The following is a 17,029-nucleotide window of genomic DNA, read 5'->3' on the forward strand; positions in this document are numbered from 1 at the left end:
ATGTTTGTGTAGTGCCCTTGTACTTAATATATATATGTGTAGTGCCCTTGTACTTAATGTATGAGTATGTGTGGGGGCAATTGAACGCATATCGCATATTTCGTGCACGTGGATACTTCTTAGTGTTGCACTAGTTATAAAATTGATTTTATTTGATGTACAAGTGGTAATATAACACATAAGAAACCCAGATCACGTTGCATTCTCACTTCATATTGGAGTGTGAATACAACATGATTTGGGTTTCTTATGTGTTGCATTACCACTTGTACATCAAATAGAATCAATTTTGTAGCTAGTGCAATAGTAAGAAGTATCCTCGTGCATGGGAGATAAGAAGTAGCTGTTCTTAACAATTACCAAACTTCCTTACCACTAGATTTACATCTTAAATCTTTATAACATGCGATTCCAATTCATTATGAACTAGTATGAATCGTTAGAATCTTTATGATTCGTTAAAAATCTCTGGGGGGAGCGGGCTATACTCAATCCATTTGCTCCTTATAAACATATCGTTTAATGCAGTATACTGAATTTTACCTGTAAATTTATTAATAAATAAATTACCTAAAATTGACAGGGCTGTATGAGAATTTAGATTTATAGCTTAATATGGGGGAAGGAGTAATGCAGTGAACTCAACCCTGACAAATCTTGATAATTTTATTGCGTCGCATCAATTCCTAGGTGATTAGTTTATCTTTGTTCTACCCAGGTAATGTGTGTGTGCAAAAATAATTTACTTAAAGAGAGGAAAGAGAACTATTTACCTGCATCTTCGGAGCACTGTGTCTTTGTAGTCAAATTCACATAATACTTCTCCAACAAAGGATCAGCATCTTTCAGAATCACTCTTGTTAATTTTTTGTGATACGCCCTTTCTAACAACTGTGTTACATCTGGACTGTATGGTCTCCATCTCCCTTGACGGTTTTCCCATTCCCACACAACAACTCCATGGGTTATAGTAGACATTTCAATTGCCAATGCTCTTATGTTCAAATGCGAACTTATGGCTTGAAGTTAAACAAAGCCTTCGTAGCAACTGGTAACATGAATATATATTATCACTTTCTTCTGACCAGAAGCATATAAACCACAATTTCTTTGAAAATTAGTGTAACTTTTAAAGTACATGTCCTATTATACAATATCACCAAAATGTCACGACAACCAGCTTATCTTCGTTCGAATGTTTTCTGATGGATGGCATTTAGCCTACAGGAACAAACATGTCTCTTAGATTCGACTGTAGTTATGCAGTAAACGTACACATGCCGTATCTTCCCATACTACAGCAATACAACTTCACATAACTCATAGGTATTTCAAACAACTAATAAAGAAAAAAATAATCTAGTTTTCAGGTAATTCTGAACACTTTTCTTTGCACATACTCGTTTGTAAACAGATCGTCACTTCCGGCAATTAACGAAATTCCTTCCGGATAATGCCATAGTATACTCTAGTATGATGTTCCTCTAGTACTCTCTATTGACTACGTTATTTATTAACTGTTTCTACAAGGAAATCTCGGTGGAAGAAAATTAAGGATGCGCCACCACTATCCGAATGCGAATTTTCCAATACCTGAAATTGAGTGCTTTTCATATATCCGAATTCTGAGAGACGAAAGTTCCGAAAGAAAATGATTTCAACATGCACGATTAAGCGCAGGTCAAATTTAGGCACAAAACTTTAAATAATTGAAAAAATATATTTCTTTCACTAATTTCCTCCTTGTTCTCCAAAAGATTTGCGCTCGGAGACAGTACCCCGCATAGAAATGATTAAATTTAAGATCAAGATCACAAGCAATTGAAGTAAAATTACAACTCTTTCATGATTTGCGTACAAATACAGCGTCTGGACATATGCCATAGATATTACAGTACAAAAGACACAAAGCATCATGTGGTAGGAAGCCACTATAAAGGATGAATGTTATCTAAACGAGTCTCAGCAGGCCCTATTTAATTCTGGCACCTACAGAAATTTATTCCTTATAAACATGTCTTCCTGCACAGACTATTGGAATTTAACTGTACATTTTGCAAAATGTGGTGTGTCTAAACTTGACCAATACTCGTGTTTTTTATCCGAACACGTGCGAATGGAGCGTCATGCAGTAGAATGCACCGGAGGTTAAAGAGCAAAGGTTATGGTAAACAAAAGATCGTCCTCTATATTTATTCAGAATGAAAATCGATTACACAACTTCATGCCTATTATATGTTGAGTGCCTTCAACCATCACATTTCTGCCATTCTAAAAGCTTGAATGGAAATTAGAATGGCATTCTCATCCCTCGACCTCGCGCCTAAGTTAGTTTGTATTTACCCGCCATTCTACCATAAAATTAGATAGCGTATAATAATTATTATTGTATTGTTTGTGTTCTATATTCGTGTATTTACACTGTTATTCCTTCTAAAAAGTTTATTTTGATTTCTGAAAAGTGGTTACATTGGTTTGGGTAAAATGACATACTGTCTTGTTTTAGGCCTAGTGCTAATATGTCATTTTACCCTAATGATATGTTGTGGTAAAGTTACATTTCTTACACAATAATAGTTGTATGCTTTCTTTAGAAAAAATATTCATATCTTTCTCACAAGTAGTGTTATTATACGCATGCGTTAGATTTCGCATTCAATTACTTTAACAGCAGCTAGACTATTTCTAAATCCCGAAGAAGAAATTCGAATACTTTCAGTTCCAGTTCCAGTTACCTCTCTTACGGCAGATTTATATAAAGGAAGTCCCGGCCTTAAAGCCCTGTGGCAGTGGCGTAGTAATAGGGTAGGCATTGTCTACGGGCGCAGGGGCTTTCGATACATTAGGGGGCGATACAGGTTTTTAATAAATAAAAAAAAGAAGCAAGTTATATAAATGGAGCCCTAAGTTTTCGCGGTCTTCATTTCCGAACATGGCGAGAATAAAAATTCCTGCTCACTTCGCTCGCAGTTTATTACATTTGTGTATCAAATTATTGGCATTACTGTAAATTCGTCGAGGTTATAGCACTATAACATTAAGAAAATAATCCTGCTGTATTAATACAATATCAGTCCTATACTACATGTACTGAGCTTACTGACTTTAAATAAAATTCCCTGCACAACAGGCTTTCAACAATAATGACAAATTATATGACCTATAAGGTCTGGATTAAAACAAATTAAAAGGTTTTTACCATGATTATGAGGCACAACACAATTGTCATGTACTGCGGTCACACAGAACCATGCACTAGCACTAAGAGTCAGACAAACCGGGGAACTGCCTGAGCAGCAGTAATGAGTTAGGAGGCGCGCAAACGAGCACCCCAAAATGAATTTTCGAACGTATTTTCTAATATCACTATAATAAAATGTAAAATATAGGCTACGACAATGAGGGGGGTGACAAAAAGACATTTTGGCCAGGTGAAAATTTTGCCTTCATCCGCTTCTGATACATAATGTAAGATGATGTAATGTTAAATGGATGAGAATGATACTGACCAAAAATCGAGCAAGTAGCAACATCATTCGTTATGTTGATTTATCCTCTAAACCTAGTGATCATTTCCCACTGTTCGAAATTGTAGAATGCTACCTCGGATTTTAGGATGAGAACGACCACTATGCAGAAAATTATGAAGATTTAAAAGTCCTATTAGAAAATGAGATTAACATTAAGAAATGCAGAAGGCGAGGCTACAGTGGAGCAGCATTAATGAGTGGTCGTATTTCTGGCTGGCAAACGCGGATTCAAAAACATGCCAAGAATATCCTATATGTTCACTGCGCAGCACATAATACGAACCTCGTGTTATCGGATGCTGCAAAGGTTAACACAGAAGCTGTTGATTTCTTTGCCACTCTACAAGATATATGTAATTTCTTTGGTAGCAGCGGGAAATGGTGGAAGGTTTTACAAGACTGTATTCCCAAAGATACATCTTCGGAAAATGAAACGACACTGAAGGAACTCTCTCAAAACTGGGATTCAAGTCATTATGCCGTGTTCGCACTAAGAAAGAGAGATGCGGACATTATGAAATGTCTTAGTCATGTGTCTTACTGGAACAGAAAAAGAATGGACAGAAGCAGTTCGTTATAAAAGAAAACTGGAAAGATTCGATTTCATGCCAATGCTTGTATTGTGGGAAAAAAAACTCTAAAACGCATTAATGTTGTGCCAAAAAATATGCAGAGCTCTATTATGTGCTTGTCAGAGTGTCAACGAGAATTCAAAAACATGCTGTACAATGGTGCAAGTTCTTAGAAAAAATATGTTTCAAGTATTCGAGAAAGCCAGTGCTTGCGCGCGCGTTAATTTGGTATTTCAGATAAGTTAGAAGAAAGATGGAAGCCAGGACCGAAAATATTCTTTGATGAATTGGCACAAGATATGCAATTCACTGACCCTGCCAAAGAATTCGAGGTCAAAGTGCTAGTGCCTATGCTCGACTCCGTAGTAGTAAGCATAAGGGTACGAAGAAATGAGTTAACTTCGTGAAATATTTTCGTTCTTATGCCCGTCAATGTTACGAACTACTCCTGAAGAAGAGGTCGCCAAGCAGTCTTATGACTTCGCGCATCTGTATGCAGACAATTTATCCAGTTACTTTCCCCGTGTGACTTTCAGTGTTGACATCTGAAGTGTTGACTTTCAAAGACATTTTTCAAGACAGCATTTCCAAATCTGTTGACTATGCTTTGTTTATATGCAACTCTTCATGTTACAGTTGCAATTGCTGAGAAAATCATTCTCTAAGTTAAAATTATTCAAGATATACAAGGTCTGTATGATAAGTAATGAGACTCGCCGCGCCGCGGCGCGCGTGTCGCTGGAGCGGGTTTGTCGGTGATGGAGGATGTAGGGGGGGGTCCGAGCAAAGCAACGCACCGCGCGTCAGTTGGCTCCGAGCCTTAGTGGAGCGCGGACAAGCCTTGGACAAAGCCCTTGTGAACATTCTTGTCACGGCGGAAAATCAACAAACATGGAGGGTTCCATCGAACAGCGTTATGCGATCAAATTTTGCGTTCGCCTGGGGAAAACGGCTACTCAGACGCTTTCTCTCATCACGGAGGCCTACAAAGAGGAAGCCCTATCCAAAGCCCAGGTGTTTCGTTGGCACAGTGCGTTCCGGAACGGCCGGGAAAGCGTTGAGGATCTGGAGAGGGCTGGACGCCCGACAACAGTGACTACGGACGAAACTGTGGCAAAAGTGAGGGATCTCCTGAACTCAGACCGTCGATTATCGTTGAGATTGATTGCTGATGAACTCGATATGAACCACACAACAGTGCACAAGATTGTGACGGAACAATTGGGAATGAGAAAAATCTGTGCGAAACTGGTGCCGCGAGTGTTGACTGACGAACAAAAGCAACGACGTGTTGATTGTTGTCAGGAACTGTTGAACCTCATGAACAGTGACCCTAACTTTGAAGATGACGTCATAACAGGTGACGAGTCGTGGGTGTTCCAGTACGACCCTGAAACGAAACGTCAAAGCGCGGAGTGGCACACTCCTGCGTCCCCGCGCCCCAAGAAGGCCAGAATGTCGAAGTCAAAGGTGAAAACAATGTTGATTGTTTTTTTTGACAATGTGGGGGTGGTCCACAAGGAGTTTGTACCCCAAGGACAAGCCGTCAACGCCGCCTTCTACAAACAAGTCCTTGAGAGACTGCACAGGAGCGTCAAGCGGAAAAGACCGGCGATCGCTAGCCGGTGGAAGTTGCATCACGACAATGCCCCTGCCCACACCGCCTTCTTAGTGACCTCCTTTTTGACCCGGATTGGGGTGGAAGTCCTTCCACAACCACCCTACAGCCCAGATGTGAGCCCGGCCGACTTCTTCCTCTTCCCGAAGCTGAAGCCACGCTTGAAAGGAACCCGTTTTGCAGACGTCACAGCCATCCAAGCAGCCGTGACCACATTTCTAAAGGACATGCCGGCTGCTGACTTCCAGGGGGCGTTTGCAGCGTGGAAACATCGATTGCAGAAGTGCATCGACGCAAGAGGAGAGTACTTCGAAAGCTTTTAAGTCCCTGTACAGATCAGATCAATAAAACAATGTTTCCAGACCTGGTCTCATTACTTATCATACAAACCCTGTATCTCTGTAACGCAACGCCTTCAGGGTGTGGCCATGCTGAGTATTGAACGAAACAGAGATAATGAATTGTACATCTCCGATCTGCTAAAAGAATTTGTAGAAGAAAACGTGAGAAAGAAACACTTCTGAACTTGTATACAATTTGTCGATTTAAAAAAAAAAATCTTATAAGCGGTTTCACAAGGTTTATTATTTGTTCATTTTGAAATCGTTTTGATAATACTGGTTGGTATTAATACATTACTGTTTATTTACCTACCACTGCACAAAAAATGTCCAAATTTCACATGGGTATATTTTTAATGAACATGGCACATTGTCCAGTTTACTTTTAAAACAACTTAGTACAACGATATAACAAGAAAAACGATCAATGCCCTCCCATTGATATTTTCGGTTTATGGCTGTCTGCTCGTACGCATAAGTTATAGATGGACATGCATGAGGGGTAAGGGGGGCGCCATTAGAAAATTTACCTACGGGCGCCAAAGGCCATTGTTATGCCACTGTCCTGAGGACTGTTTTACTAAAGTTGTTTGACTGTTTTACTAAAGTTGTTTTAACTGAAAAGTGTTTGAAATAAGATTATGTATTAAGATGGCTCGTGCCAAAATGGCCGAATTAGTCTGTTTTAATTATGATTGTTTTTCATACTCTTAAGCGGCGCATGAACATATTGAAATTGAATCATAGTATATTAAAATTGCAACAAATAACAAAATTGTCAAAAATATTGAAATGTAAATAGTAAAAAATGAATAAAAACTGAGAGCAAAGCTCCCCGAATATTTAATGTTTACAGCGCCATCTCTTATCTTTAATCGAATACTTACTTTTCGAAAAACTGCCCTCAGTATCTCGTGCACCTCTGCCAGACGGCAGCCATTACTCTAGTTCTGCCCGAGCTATATAAACGTGTGCTTTCCAAATTATACCAGGGCAGAGAAAACTTGGTGTGTCATTTTACCCGAGTATGTCATTTTAGGCTAGTTTCCCCTATGCTATACATAATTGTCGGAAGTTCCTATAGAGCGGCAGCGGCTATCAGAATGAGAACGAATAGAAATATTGACAAGCGTTTTTCGGAATCGATTCAGCAACTCAAGAATAGGTTCCGTATCCTCCGTTAACTCTCCATTCAAACCAGAAGTGGTTCAATTCAACCGTTTCCGGTTTCAACGTTGATCACCATCGAACAAAACCGGTAATAAATAGTAACAAACAGTTTTCTAGAATCAATTCAGCGTCTCAAGAAAACGTATATTTTAATTTGAGGCATACTATTAAAAAGGAAGTGGTAGAAATCTACTAGTACTTCGGGTTTCAACATTGATTTCACTATAGCAAAAATGGTCAGAGATATGGAAAAGCGTTTTCTTCAAACGGTCCAGCACATTCCAAAAGAGGTTCAATATTCTTCGTTAAATATTTATTTAAACCGGAAACGGTTGAAATAAACCGTTTAAAAGTTGATTGCTATTAAACAAAAACTTCAATAGATAGGGACAAGCGACTTTTTCGAATCGATTCAGCGTCCCATGGAATGGGTTCCATTTCCTCCGTTAGTCGTCTATTCCAAAAGGAAGTGGTAGATATCAACCATTCCGTTTTCTTTATTGATGCCATAGAAAGTAATAAGTAGCGAGAAGCAGTTTCTGGAATCGATTCAACTTTTGAAGAAAAGAAAAACCACCTCCACCTATAATATCCTTCTTCTGTAATCAAATTCTAATGTGTCTTCAAATTAAAATATAGAATTTGTGCTTCCCACCAGAGCCGTAGCTAGAGGTAGGGGGGAGATCGGGGCGGTTGCCCCAGGCGCCGAACGAGCAAGTAGAAAGGAAAAGTGTTGGAAATGAGTAAATAACACGTCGCCCTGAAATGGTATTGGTTCCCTATTAAATCAATAATGTTGTCAGTTTACAGAAAAATAGATTTCTTAAAAAATTTCTTGCTCGCTTCGCTCGCAACTAGTGTTTCTTCCAGACCTGTTTCTGGGGTGGCACTGCACCCAGAGCTCTGAGAGTGCACCCGGAGGTGCCCAAATGAATACGTTTATAATATAATAGTAAATAGTAACAGCAGTGCTCCCCGGAATACTAAGCGCTCTCCCCCTCCCCCCCGGGACATTGTTTCTGAAAGAAATACTGCTCGTATCCCAAACGTTTCAATAAGAGTTACAAGAAGTTTTTACTTACTACTTAAAGAAAGTTCTTAAATATGATTTATTAATGACGGTGGGATATACAAGATGCCAGGTAATGACTTATAGTGTACACAGGATTGTTTTCAAAACCAGAAATGGTCAAAGTCTGAAATACGTGTTCGGCGTTTTGATGGTGATGAGTTTGTTTAGTTAATCACGCTTTTCTAAACAATTGGATTAATCACGACAGTGAGAGTAAAGGTATGAAATTCAGAGGAGTGAAAGGATACACGCAAGCTGTTGTTTTCGCCATAATATTAAAAATGAAGGTAAACAAAAGGAATAATAATATTTTCGAATTTGAAGCACTTGTAGAAAATAGGGGTTTACGGAGTCAGAATTTAACCCAACGAATTAGTTCTTTTCCAAAGACTGATCACTACTAGTGATTTTTTAAAATTTCATTTATATATATGAAATGCTAGTTTTGTGATATTTTGTATCTATCTACATACATACAAAACATGTCCACACGTTATATATATATATATATATATATATATATATATATATATATATATATATAGTAAAAACTCTTTATTCGTGGGGTATATGTTCCATAAATATGCCGCGAATACAGAAACCGTGAATACGGAATGGTAATTTATATGGGATTATAGGGGATACGTTCCTAGGTGACAAAAAAAAAAAAAAAAAAAAAATACATATACAGTATAAAAAATCAATTTACTGTAATTGAAGTTTTTGACCATATTGATTAATTATTATCTTCAGGCTTAGGCAATAGTTTGAAGAATTTTGTAATTTTTTCTTGCTTGGTAGTTTTTAAAAGCTCCTTCAATTTAGACTGATATTCAGCAGTGACATTAGCAATTTGCCTCTTAAAAATAAGACTTCGTTCCATAGACGGATCAATTTTCGTAAAGAAATCACAAATCTCATTAGCCATTCTTAAACCTTCACTAAGATTTTTCAAATTAAATGTCACGTTTCCAGTGCTTGTTGAAGCCTCTTCTTCAATGGGCTGTGAATTTAACATTTCCTCCAAGTCGGTTTCAGTCAAATCTTCATCTTGAGATTCAAGCAATTCCTGAATGTCACTTGATTTTATCTGTTCGAACCCATCTCTTCCTATTCCATTCGCAATTTTGGCTATGTTTGCAGTCAAAGTTTGAATTTGCACACATTCTACGTCATTTTCCGCAGTCAGAGCAGGCCACAGTTTTTTCCAGCATGACTTCAATGTGTGTGGCTTCAGTTCTTCCAATGATTCTTTTATGTTTACGATGCATTTTGCTATGTCAAATTTCTTCCAGCATTCCATAACATTCATATCAGGATTACATTCCATAATATCCAATACGATTTTGAAGGTTCGTCTAATGTAATAGAGCTTAAAGACCTGGGTTATTCCTTGGTCCATAGGTTGAAGCAAAGCCGTCGTGTTGGGAGGTAAAAATGTCACTTTTATATTTGGATGCATAGTTTCAAGTTCGCGAGGATGACCTGGTGCATTGTTCAAAACTAGAACTGCTTTGAAGTCTAAATTCTGTGTGTGTGTGTGTGTGTGTTTTTTTTTTTTTTTTTTAATAAGTTTCAACTTCAGAAACAAAACAATTCCGGAACCAGTCACAAAAAATAGCGCTTGTAACCCATGCTTTCTTATTAGCACGCCAAAACACTGGCAGGTCGTCCTTGTTTTGATTTTTTAAAGCCCGAGGATTTAACGATCTGTAAAGCATCAGTTAGTCGTTGAGCCAGAATCCAAAAAATAGGTTTTTGGTTTCATCTCTAAGGACTTGATGATATATATCTTTTTGTATTCACAGTGGTCCAAGGTGTTCATCAAATGATGATACCCTGAAATTTGTGGTAGCTTAAAGCCGTCATATTGAAAAATGGCTGCCATTTCTCTACATTTACGAGGTTTTGCGCATTTATCTCATAAACGGTTCCTCTTATCGAGAAAATGAAGAGGAATGAAATTGAAGAGGATAAAATTTTGCACATATTATGTTCAGTAACATTTTTTATTAGAACCAATCGATTAGGAGATATTTGCGATTAAAGGAGAAACGGCCTTGTTTAAAATTGTAACAGTTATTATTTTCCCTGGAAATATTTTACCGAGATACATATTTCTGAAGTATTTAATATTTGTACTAATAAGTTCCTTCAAAAATTATTCATGTTAGTCTTCATCTTCACTGCTGTCGTCATCAGATGACAGTCCAGCGTCGAAATCAGTGACTTTTCACAGTTGGAACAGGTCTGTATTTTGCACATATCTATACATCTGAGGCTTGGAAAGGCACACACATGATGGTATTACACATTTTCTTGGGCAAGAACATGACATCAGTCCCAAAACAGCTTCAGGGGCAGGAGAGTCCATCCATTGTACTCCCAGACAAGATCTTCCCTCACTGTCCGTTGTAGAAATCCTGCCATGGTCCACTGGGGATGGAAGCTCTGGATCAGCTTGTAGACATTTCTTCCAAACGAGGACTTGGTAGTTTGCTCTTCTTATATGTTGATAGAGCGTGTTCCGACATTGAGAAAGGCTATGAGATTCAACAGACCCCTTTTTAGCAGAAAATATGCTGTAACGCAATTCATTGATGTCAGTGAACTTTTGCTGTCTAGAGTAGAGCTGGCAAACAAAGAACTCAAGCGGTTCTGAGTCTAGAATTTTGAGTCATTATCTTGTAGGCTGCAAATTTCTCCTTGCCTGCAAATGCACTTACTGCATCGCACCCAGTAAATGAATGAAGTTCTGGCAATACTTTACACACTTCTTGACCTAGAAAAGCATTCATCTCTCATGTTGTAGTACTTTACTCTGTCACTAGATCCACATTTTAGAAATATTGATCCCTTGTACTTTTTCAACTGTTCTTCTATAGCAAATAATGTAATAACAGCAACATCTGTGTCAACGGAGTTAATAATTATCTTTCTAAATCCCGAAAGAAGAGCATGTTGTAAGTGAAGAAGAAGTCGGGTATCCGCCTCTTCTTGGAAATATGTCAATCAGGAGCTTCTTGTGCCAGTTTGTTTGTAATTTTATGGCACTTTTCTTCACAAGTAACATACATAACTAGTGTATTCAGCTGATTCAGATACCGCACGCCCTGCCACTCTTTACAAATGAAACGTATAAGTTCTTTTTTGTTCTCGTCATCAGATAAAAACTGCTTCCACTTTCGGACTGAATGGGCAGCAGTTATATGTTTCACTTTTATAGAATCACCGACAGCTCGATGTTTTCGTTCGCTACTTTATAGACACTTGTCTGTACGCAGTGGCGTATTTACGATTTTGTTTCGGGAGGGGCTTTGCTAACTTTCGGGGAGTGGGCTTTGCCTGAAAATGTGAAAATTCTGCAAGATATTTCATATACTTTACTATAGTAAGTAAGATTTCGGGGGGGGGGGGCTTAAGCCCGGAAGCCACCCCCCTAAATACGCCACTGTCTGTACGTATCAAAGACAACGTGAATTGTCTGAGAAGATACGGATTCTTGTAATATTCTCGAAAAGAGCTTGCCAGCTACTTCGCCAAATGTTTGTAGTCCCTGAGGCAGCTTTTGAACAAGACACATTCCATCAAAGATGTTAACAGCGTCACTAGGAATTTGACCATCAGTTGCAAAGTCTTTGGTCAGGACATCCATCAGTTTGGACTTAGCAGTTTTTCGAATCGAACCATCAGGAGTAGCCAAAGACCATGGAAGAGGTCCCAGAGGGGAAAACGAACTCAGTGTTATTCATCTTCACACTCTCTTTCTTTTTTAAATCAGAGAACGTCTTCAGCTTCTGCTTCTTGAGAGGCTTGAAAAATTCTTCTGGTTTTGAGTCTTCAGACAGATGATCTTTCTTGAATTTTTCATAAGCTTTTTGGCCTACGTCATGTGCTGTGACCATGTCTTTGACAATGTCTGGAGTTGGCACAGCTCCAGTAGATAAATTGATCATATCTATTTCTTCAAACCATTCATTGGTCATCAGGTTTTGTAACGCTGAAACATCACGTTCATCTTTTTGGATCCTAGGCAAAGAAAGATCGTAGATTGTCCTGAAGAAGAATTGCAGCTTGTTCTTTCACAAACCATGTGAAGAAATGCTGCTCTCATATCAGAGTTTAAATAGTATCTTTCAACTGCTGCAGGTCTTTTGCTGAACATCGTTGTACCTTTTTTTCCCTGTGTGTCTTTATTTATAGTTTTTTTCAATATTATTTTCAGAACATTTTAAGATCAATAACTTTTGTTAATTTTATTCCGTTAATTTGAGTAAATATCAACAAGGAAAAAATAAAATAAGTGTAATATTAGCGGTCATTTTCCAATATGGCGGTCATTAGCTACTCTGTAACTGACAGTATCATGGATAAGAGCCATTCTGGTATTGTGTAGCATCAAAAAATGTATAGTACACCAAGTCTACAGAGATGTAATCATGCAACTCCCTTGTTAACAAATGGTCTCAAAAATTGCAATATTAGCGGCCATTTTCCAATATGGTGGCCATTAGCTACCCTGCAACTGACATTATCATGGATAAAAGCCATTCTGGTATTGTGTAGCATCAAAAAATGTATAGTACACCAAGTCCACAGAGATGTAATCATGCAACTCCCTTGTTAACAAATGGTCTCAAAAATTGCAATATTAGCGGCCATTTTCCAATATGGTGGCCATTAGCTACCCTTCAACTGACAGTATCATGGATAAAAGCCATTCTGGTATTGTGTAGTATCGAAAAATGTATAGTACACCAAGTCCACAGAGATGTAATCATGCAACTCCCTTGTCAACAAATGGTCTCAAAAATTGCAATATTAGCGGCCATTTTCCAATATGGTTGCTATTAGCCACCCTTCAACTAACAGTATCATGGATAAAAGCCATTCTGGTATTGTGTAGCATCAAAAAATGTATAGTACACCAAGTCCACAGAGATGTAATCATGCAACTCCCTTGTTAACAAATGGTCTCAAAAATTGCAATATTAGCGGCCATTTTCCAATATGGTGGCCATTAGCTACCCTTCAACTGACAGTATCATGGATAAAAGCCATTCTGGTATTGTGTAGTATCAAAAAAATGTATAGTACACCAAGTCCACAGAGATGTAATAATGCAACTCCCTTGTTAACAAATGGTCTCAAAAATTGCAATATTAGCGGCCATTTTCCAATATGGTGGCCATTAGCTACCCTTCAACTAACAGTATCATGGATAAAAGCCATTTTGGTATTGTGTAGTATCAAAAAATGTATAGTACATCAAGTCCACAGAGATGTAATCATGCAACTCCCTTGTTAACAAATGGTCTCAAAAATTGCAATATTAGCGGCCATTTTCCAATATGGTGGCTATTAGCCACCCTTCAACTAACAGTATCATGGATAAAAGCCATTCTGGTATTGTGTAGCATCAAAAAATGTATAGTACACCAAGTCCACAGAGATGTAATCATGCAACTCCCTTGTTAACAAATGGTCTCAAAAATTGCAATATTAGCGGTCATTTTCCAATATGGTGGCCATTAGCTACCCTTCAACTGACAGTATCATGGATAAAAGCCATTTTGGTATTGTGTAGTATCAAAAAATGTATAGTACATCAAGTCCACAGAGATGTAATCATGCAACTCCCTTGTTAACAAATGGTCTCAAAAATTGCAATATTAGCGGCCATTTTCCAATATGGTGGCCATTAGCTACTCTGTAACTGACAGTATCATGGATAAAAGCCATTTTGGTATTGTGTAGCATCAAAAAATGTATAGTACACCAAGTCCGTAGAGATATAATCATACAACTCCCTTGTTAACAAATGGTCTCAAAAATTGCAATATTAGCGGCCATTTTCCAATATGGTGGCCATTAGCTACTCTGTAACTGACAGTATCATGCATAAAAGCCATTCTGGTATTGTGTAGCATCAAAAAATGTATAGTACACCAAGTCTACAGGGATGTAATCATGCAACTCCCTTGTTAACAAATGGTCTCAAAAATTGCAATATTAGTGGCCATTTTCCAATATGGTGGCCATTAGCAACCCTGTAACTGACAGTATCATGGATAAAAGCCATTCTGGTATTGTGTAGCATCAAAAAATGTATAGTACACCAAGTCCACAGAGATGTAATCATGCAACTCCCTTGTTAACAAATGGTCTCAAAAATTGCAATATTAGTGGCCATTTTCCAATATGGCGGCCAATAGCTACCCTGTAACTGACAGTATCATGGATAAAAGTCACTCTGGTATTGTGTTGAATCAAGAAATGTATGGTACACCAAGTCCTCAGAGATGAAACCATGAAACCTCCTGGCTCAACAACTAAGTGGTTTAATGACACAATCTCCAGATGCATTAGAACATAGCAGCAGTGTAACTCTATCTTTTGCTGCCTTAAATCCAGGAGCAGACTTTTCGCTTTTAGAAATGAATGTTTTGTTTGGCATTCTCTTCCAAAACAGTGCAGTTTCGTCTGCATTAAATACTTGCTCAGGTTTGTATCCTCCATCAGCTACTAAGTTAGCAAATTCTTCTGGATATCGTTCTGCTGCAGCAGTGTGTGCAGATGCAGCTTCTCCGACGATTTTAATGTTATACAATGATTGTCTCACTTTAAATTTATTGAACCAACCTTCCGATGCTTGAAATCCTCCATCTGTACATTCACCACTACAACTACCATCAGGTTCTTTAAAATTAGCGTAAAGACGCTTTGCCTTCTCCCGGACCATTGGACCACTCATGGGCACCCTTTTTTGGTTGCGGTCTTCGATCTATAATGACAACGCCACTTCCATTTTTTCTGTTGCTGGATCACGAACAATTTTCGCTGACAGTGAAGTTGAAGCTACAGAGACCTTATTTTATCTTCGGATTTTTTTTATCGATCGTACAGTTGATTCGTTGACATTGAATGAGCGTGATATGGATGCAAACGACTCTCCAAGGCGTAAACGATCAAGCATTTCTATTTTCACTTTAAGCGGTAACACAGATTTTTTTTCGTGTCGAAACTTTTTTTTTTTTTTTTTTTTTTGTTGTTGTTGTTGTTGACATTACTGTATAAATTAGGAAGACAGCTTTAGAGACGTGTTACTCGGTCACAATTTTTGTAACGAATGGAAAGACGAAACAGTAAAACACGCAAAGCGGCTCTTTCCAAAGGACGGAACGTCTAATAATGTGGCGGCATTTAAAAATATACTTTATTCATTGAGTAATAAGGTTGCTTTCATTTTGTTTGTTTACATTCTCAAAAACACCGATCGCGGCGAAGGCGGCTTATGTCAAATTCCGAACCAATACAGCGGCGATATCATTTAACAACATACTTTAGGCAAAGTTGTAATAAGGTCTATTTTACATTTATTAGTCCATTTGACAGCGTTTACAAAGGATATTGGGTTGGATACCTATTGGAATCCTTTTTATTATTATGTATGTACGTACTGATTAGATCCGCGAATATAGGAATTGGGTCGCATTTTTTAAATCCCTGAATAGTGAAAACGCGAATGAAGGAAGCGCGAATAAGGAGTTTTTACTGTGTATATATACAGTGTGTAACAAAAAGGTTGGGACAGTATAATATCTCGAGAAATACACTTGAGATTCAAAAACCGCGAAACACATAACCAATATTTTAAAAATATCTATTTAAGTAACAAAATGAAGTTCCCTTCCCCCTCCGTAACGGAAGAAGGGGGCAACTTGAAATTTTCAAATAGAAACCCCCCAATTTTTATTGCAAATTCGGATTCTGCGACCAAAACTAAGCAACTTTTGCTGGATATACTTTTTCGTTATCTTTCTAGATGGCGCTGTACTCGCAAAAAAATTAATATCATCGTACCTACGTCCCCACACTTTGCGATCTGAAATATTTCCGAAATGACAAAAAATGTCACAAATGTGGTTACGCAAGAAGATACCCATGTCAGGGGCCTATAAAATTCTGTGAACAACAAGTGCCCCCAGATGCCCCATCATAGCACCCCAGGGGCCAAATTGAAAATTTCAAATAGAAATCCCCTATTTTTATTGAAGATTCGGATTCTGCGATCAAAAATAAGCCACTTTTGCTGGATATACTTTTTCGTTATCTTTCTAGATAGCGCTGTAATCGCAAAAAATGAATTTTCACCGTACGTACGTCTCTTAACTTTGCGACCTCAAATATTTCCGAAATGACAAAAAATTCCACAAATATGGTTACGCAAGAACGTACCCATGTCAGGAGACTATAAAATTCTCTAAGCAACCAGTGCTCCCAGAAGAGCAGTTGCGGTGGTCGGAATTAGATGTGTTCGGAATTGAGATTTCAATTCCGGAATTCGGAATGTCGATAATTCCGGAATTTTTCAGAATTCTGCTTTTCGGAATTCCGAGATTCCGAAAATTCCGGGATTCCGAGATTCCGAAATTTAGTATCGTGTTCTGGATTCCGGAATTCCGATCTTCCGAAATTTCAGATCTTGTTTCGAGATTCCGGAATTCCGATATTTGCGATGAAGTTCCGGAATTCCGATTTTCCGAAATCAAATCTGTTAGAGGCTTTATATTTTAGTATAGATATGTGGGAAATACCAACTGAAAATGTTCGTTGTGTAACAACAGTAGTGCCAATATTGTAAAGGCCATTGTTGACTTGAGCGATTTCCAACATTTGAGTTGTTTCGGCCATACTTTGAATATTAGAGTAAACAAAGCCCTTGA

The 17,029-nt window shown here is 38.1% G+C and overlaps 1 protein-coding gene across 1 annotated transcript in view; it reads right to left on the reverse strand.

Annotated features, from left to right (window-relative positions):
* The window catches only part of dx (deltex E3 ubiquitin ligase), a 59,860-nt gene extending 58,400 nt beyond the window's left edge, over positions 1-1,460 (reverse strand). The window contains exon 1 of the mRNA XM_081771507.1: positions 774-1,460. Coding sequence (XP_081627633.1) covers positions 774-978 — 205 coding nt within the window. The 5' untranslated portion in view covers positions 979-1,460. The remainder of the gene's footprint in view (positions 1-773) is intronic.
* Positions 1,461-17,029: the final 15,569 nt, after the last annotated feature.

The sequence above is a fragment of the Thermobia domestica genome, chromosome 9, assembly GCF_964235325.1.
Source record: "Thermobia domestica chromosome 9, izTheDome1.hap1.1, whole genome shotgun sequence".
NCBI classification, from domain to species: Eukaryota; Metazoa; Arthropoda; class Insecta; order Zygentoma; family Lepismatidae; genus Thermobia; species Thermobia domestica.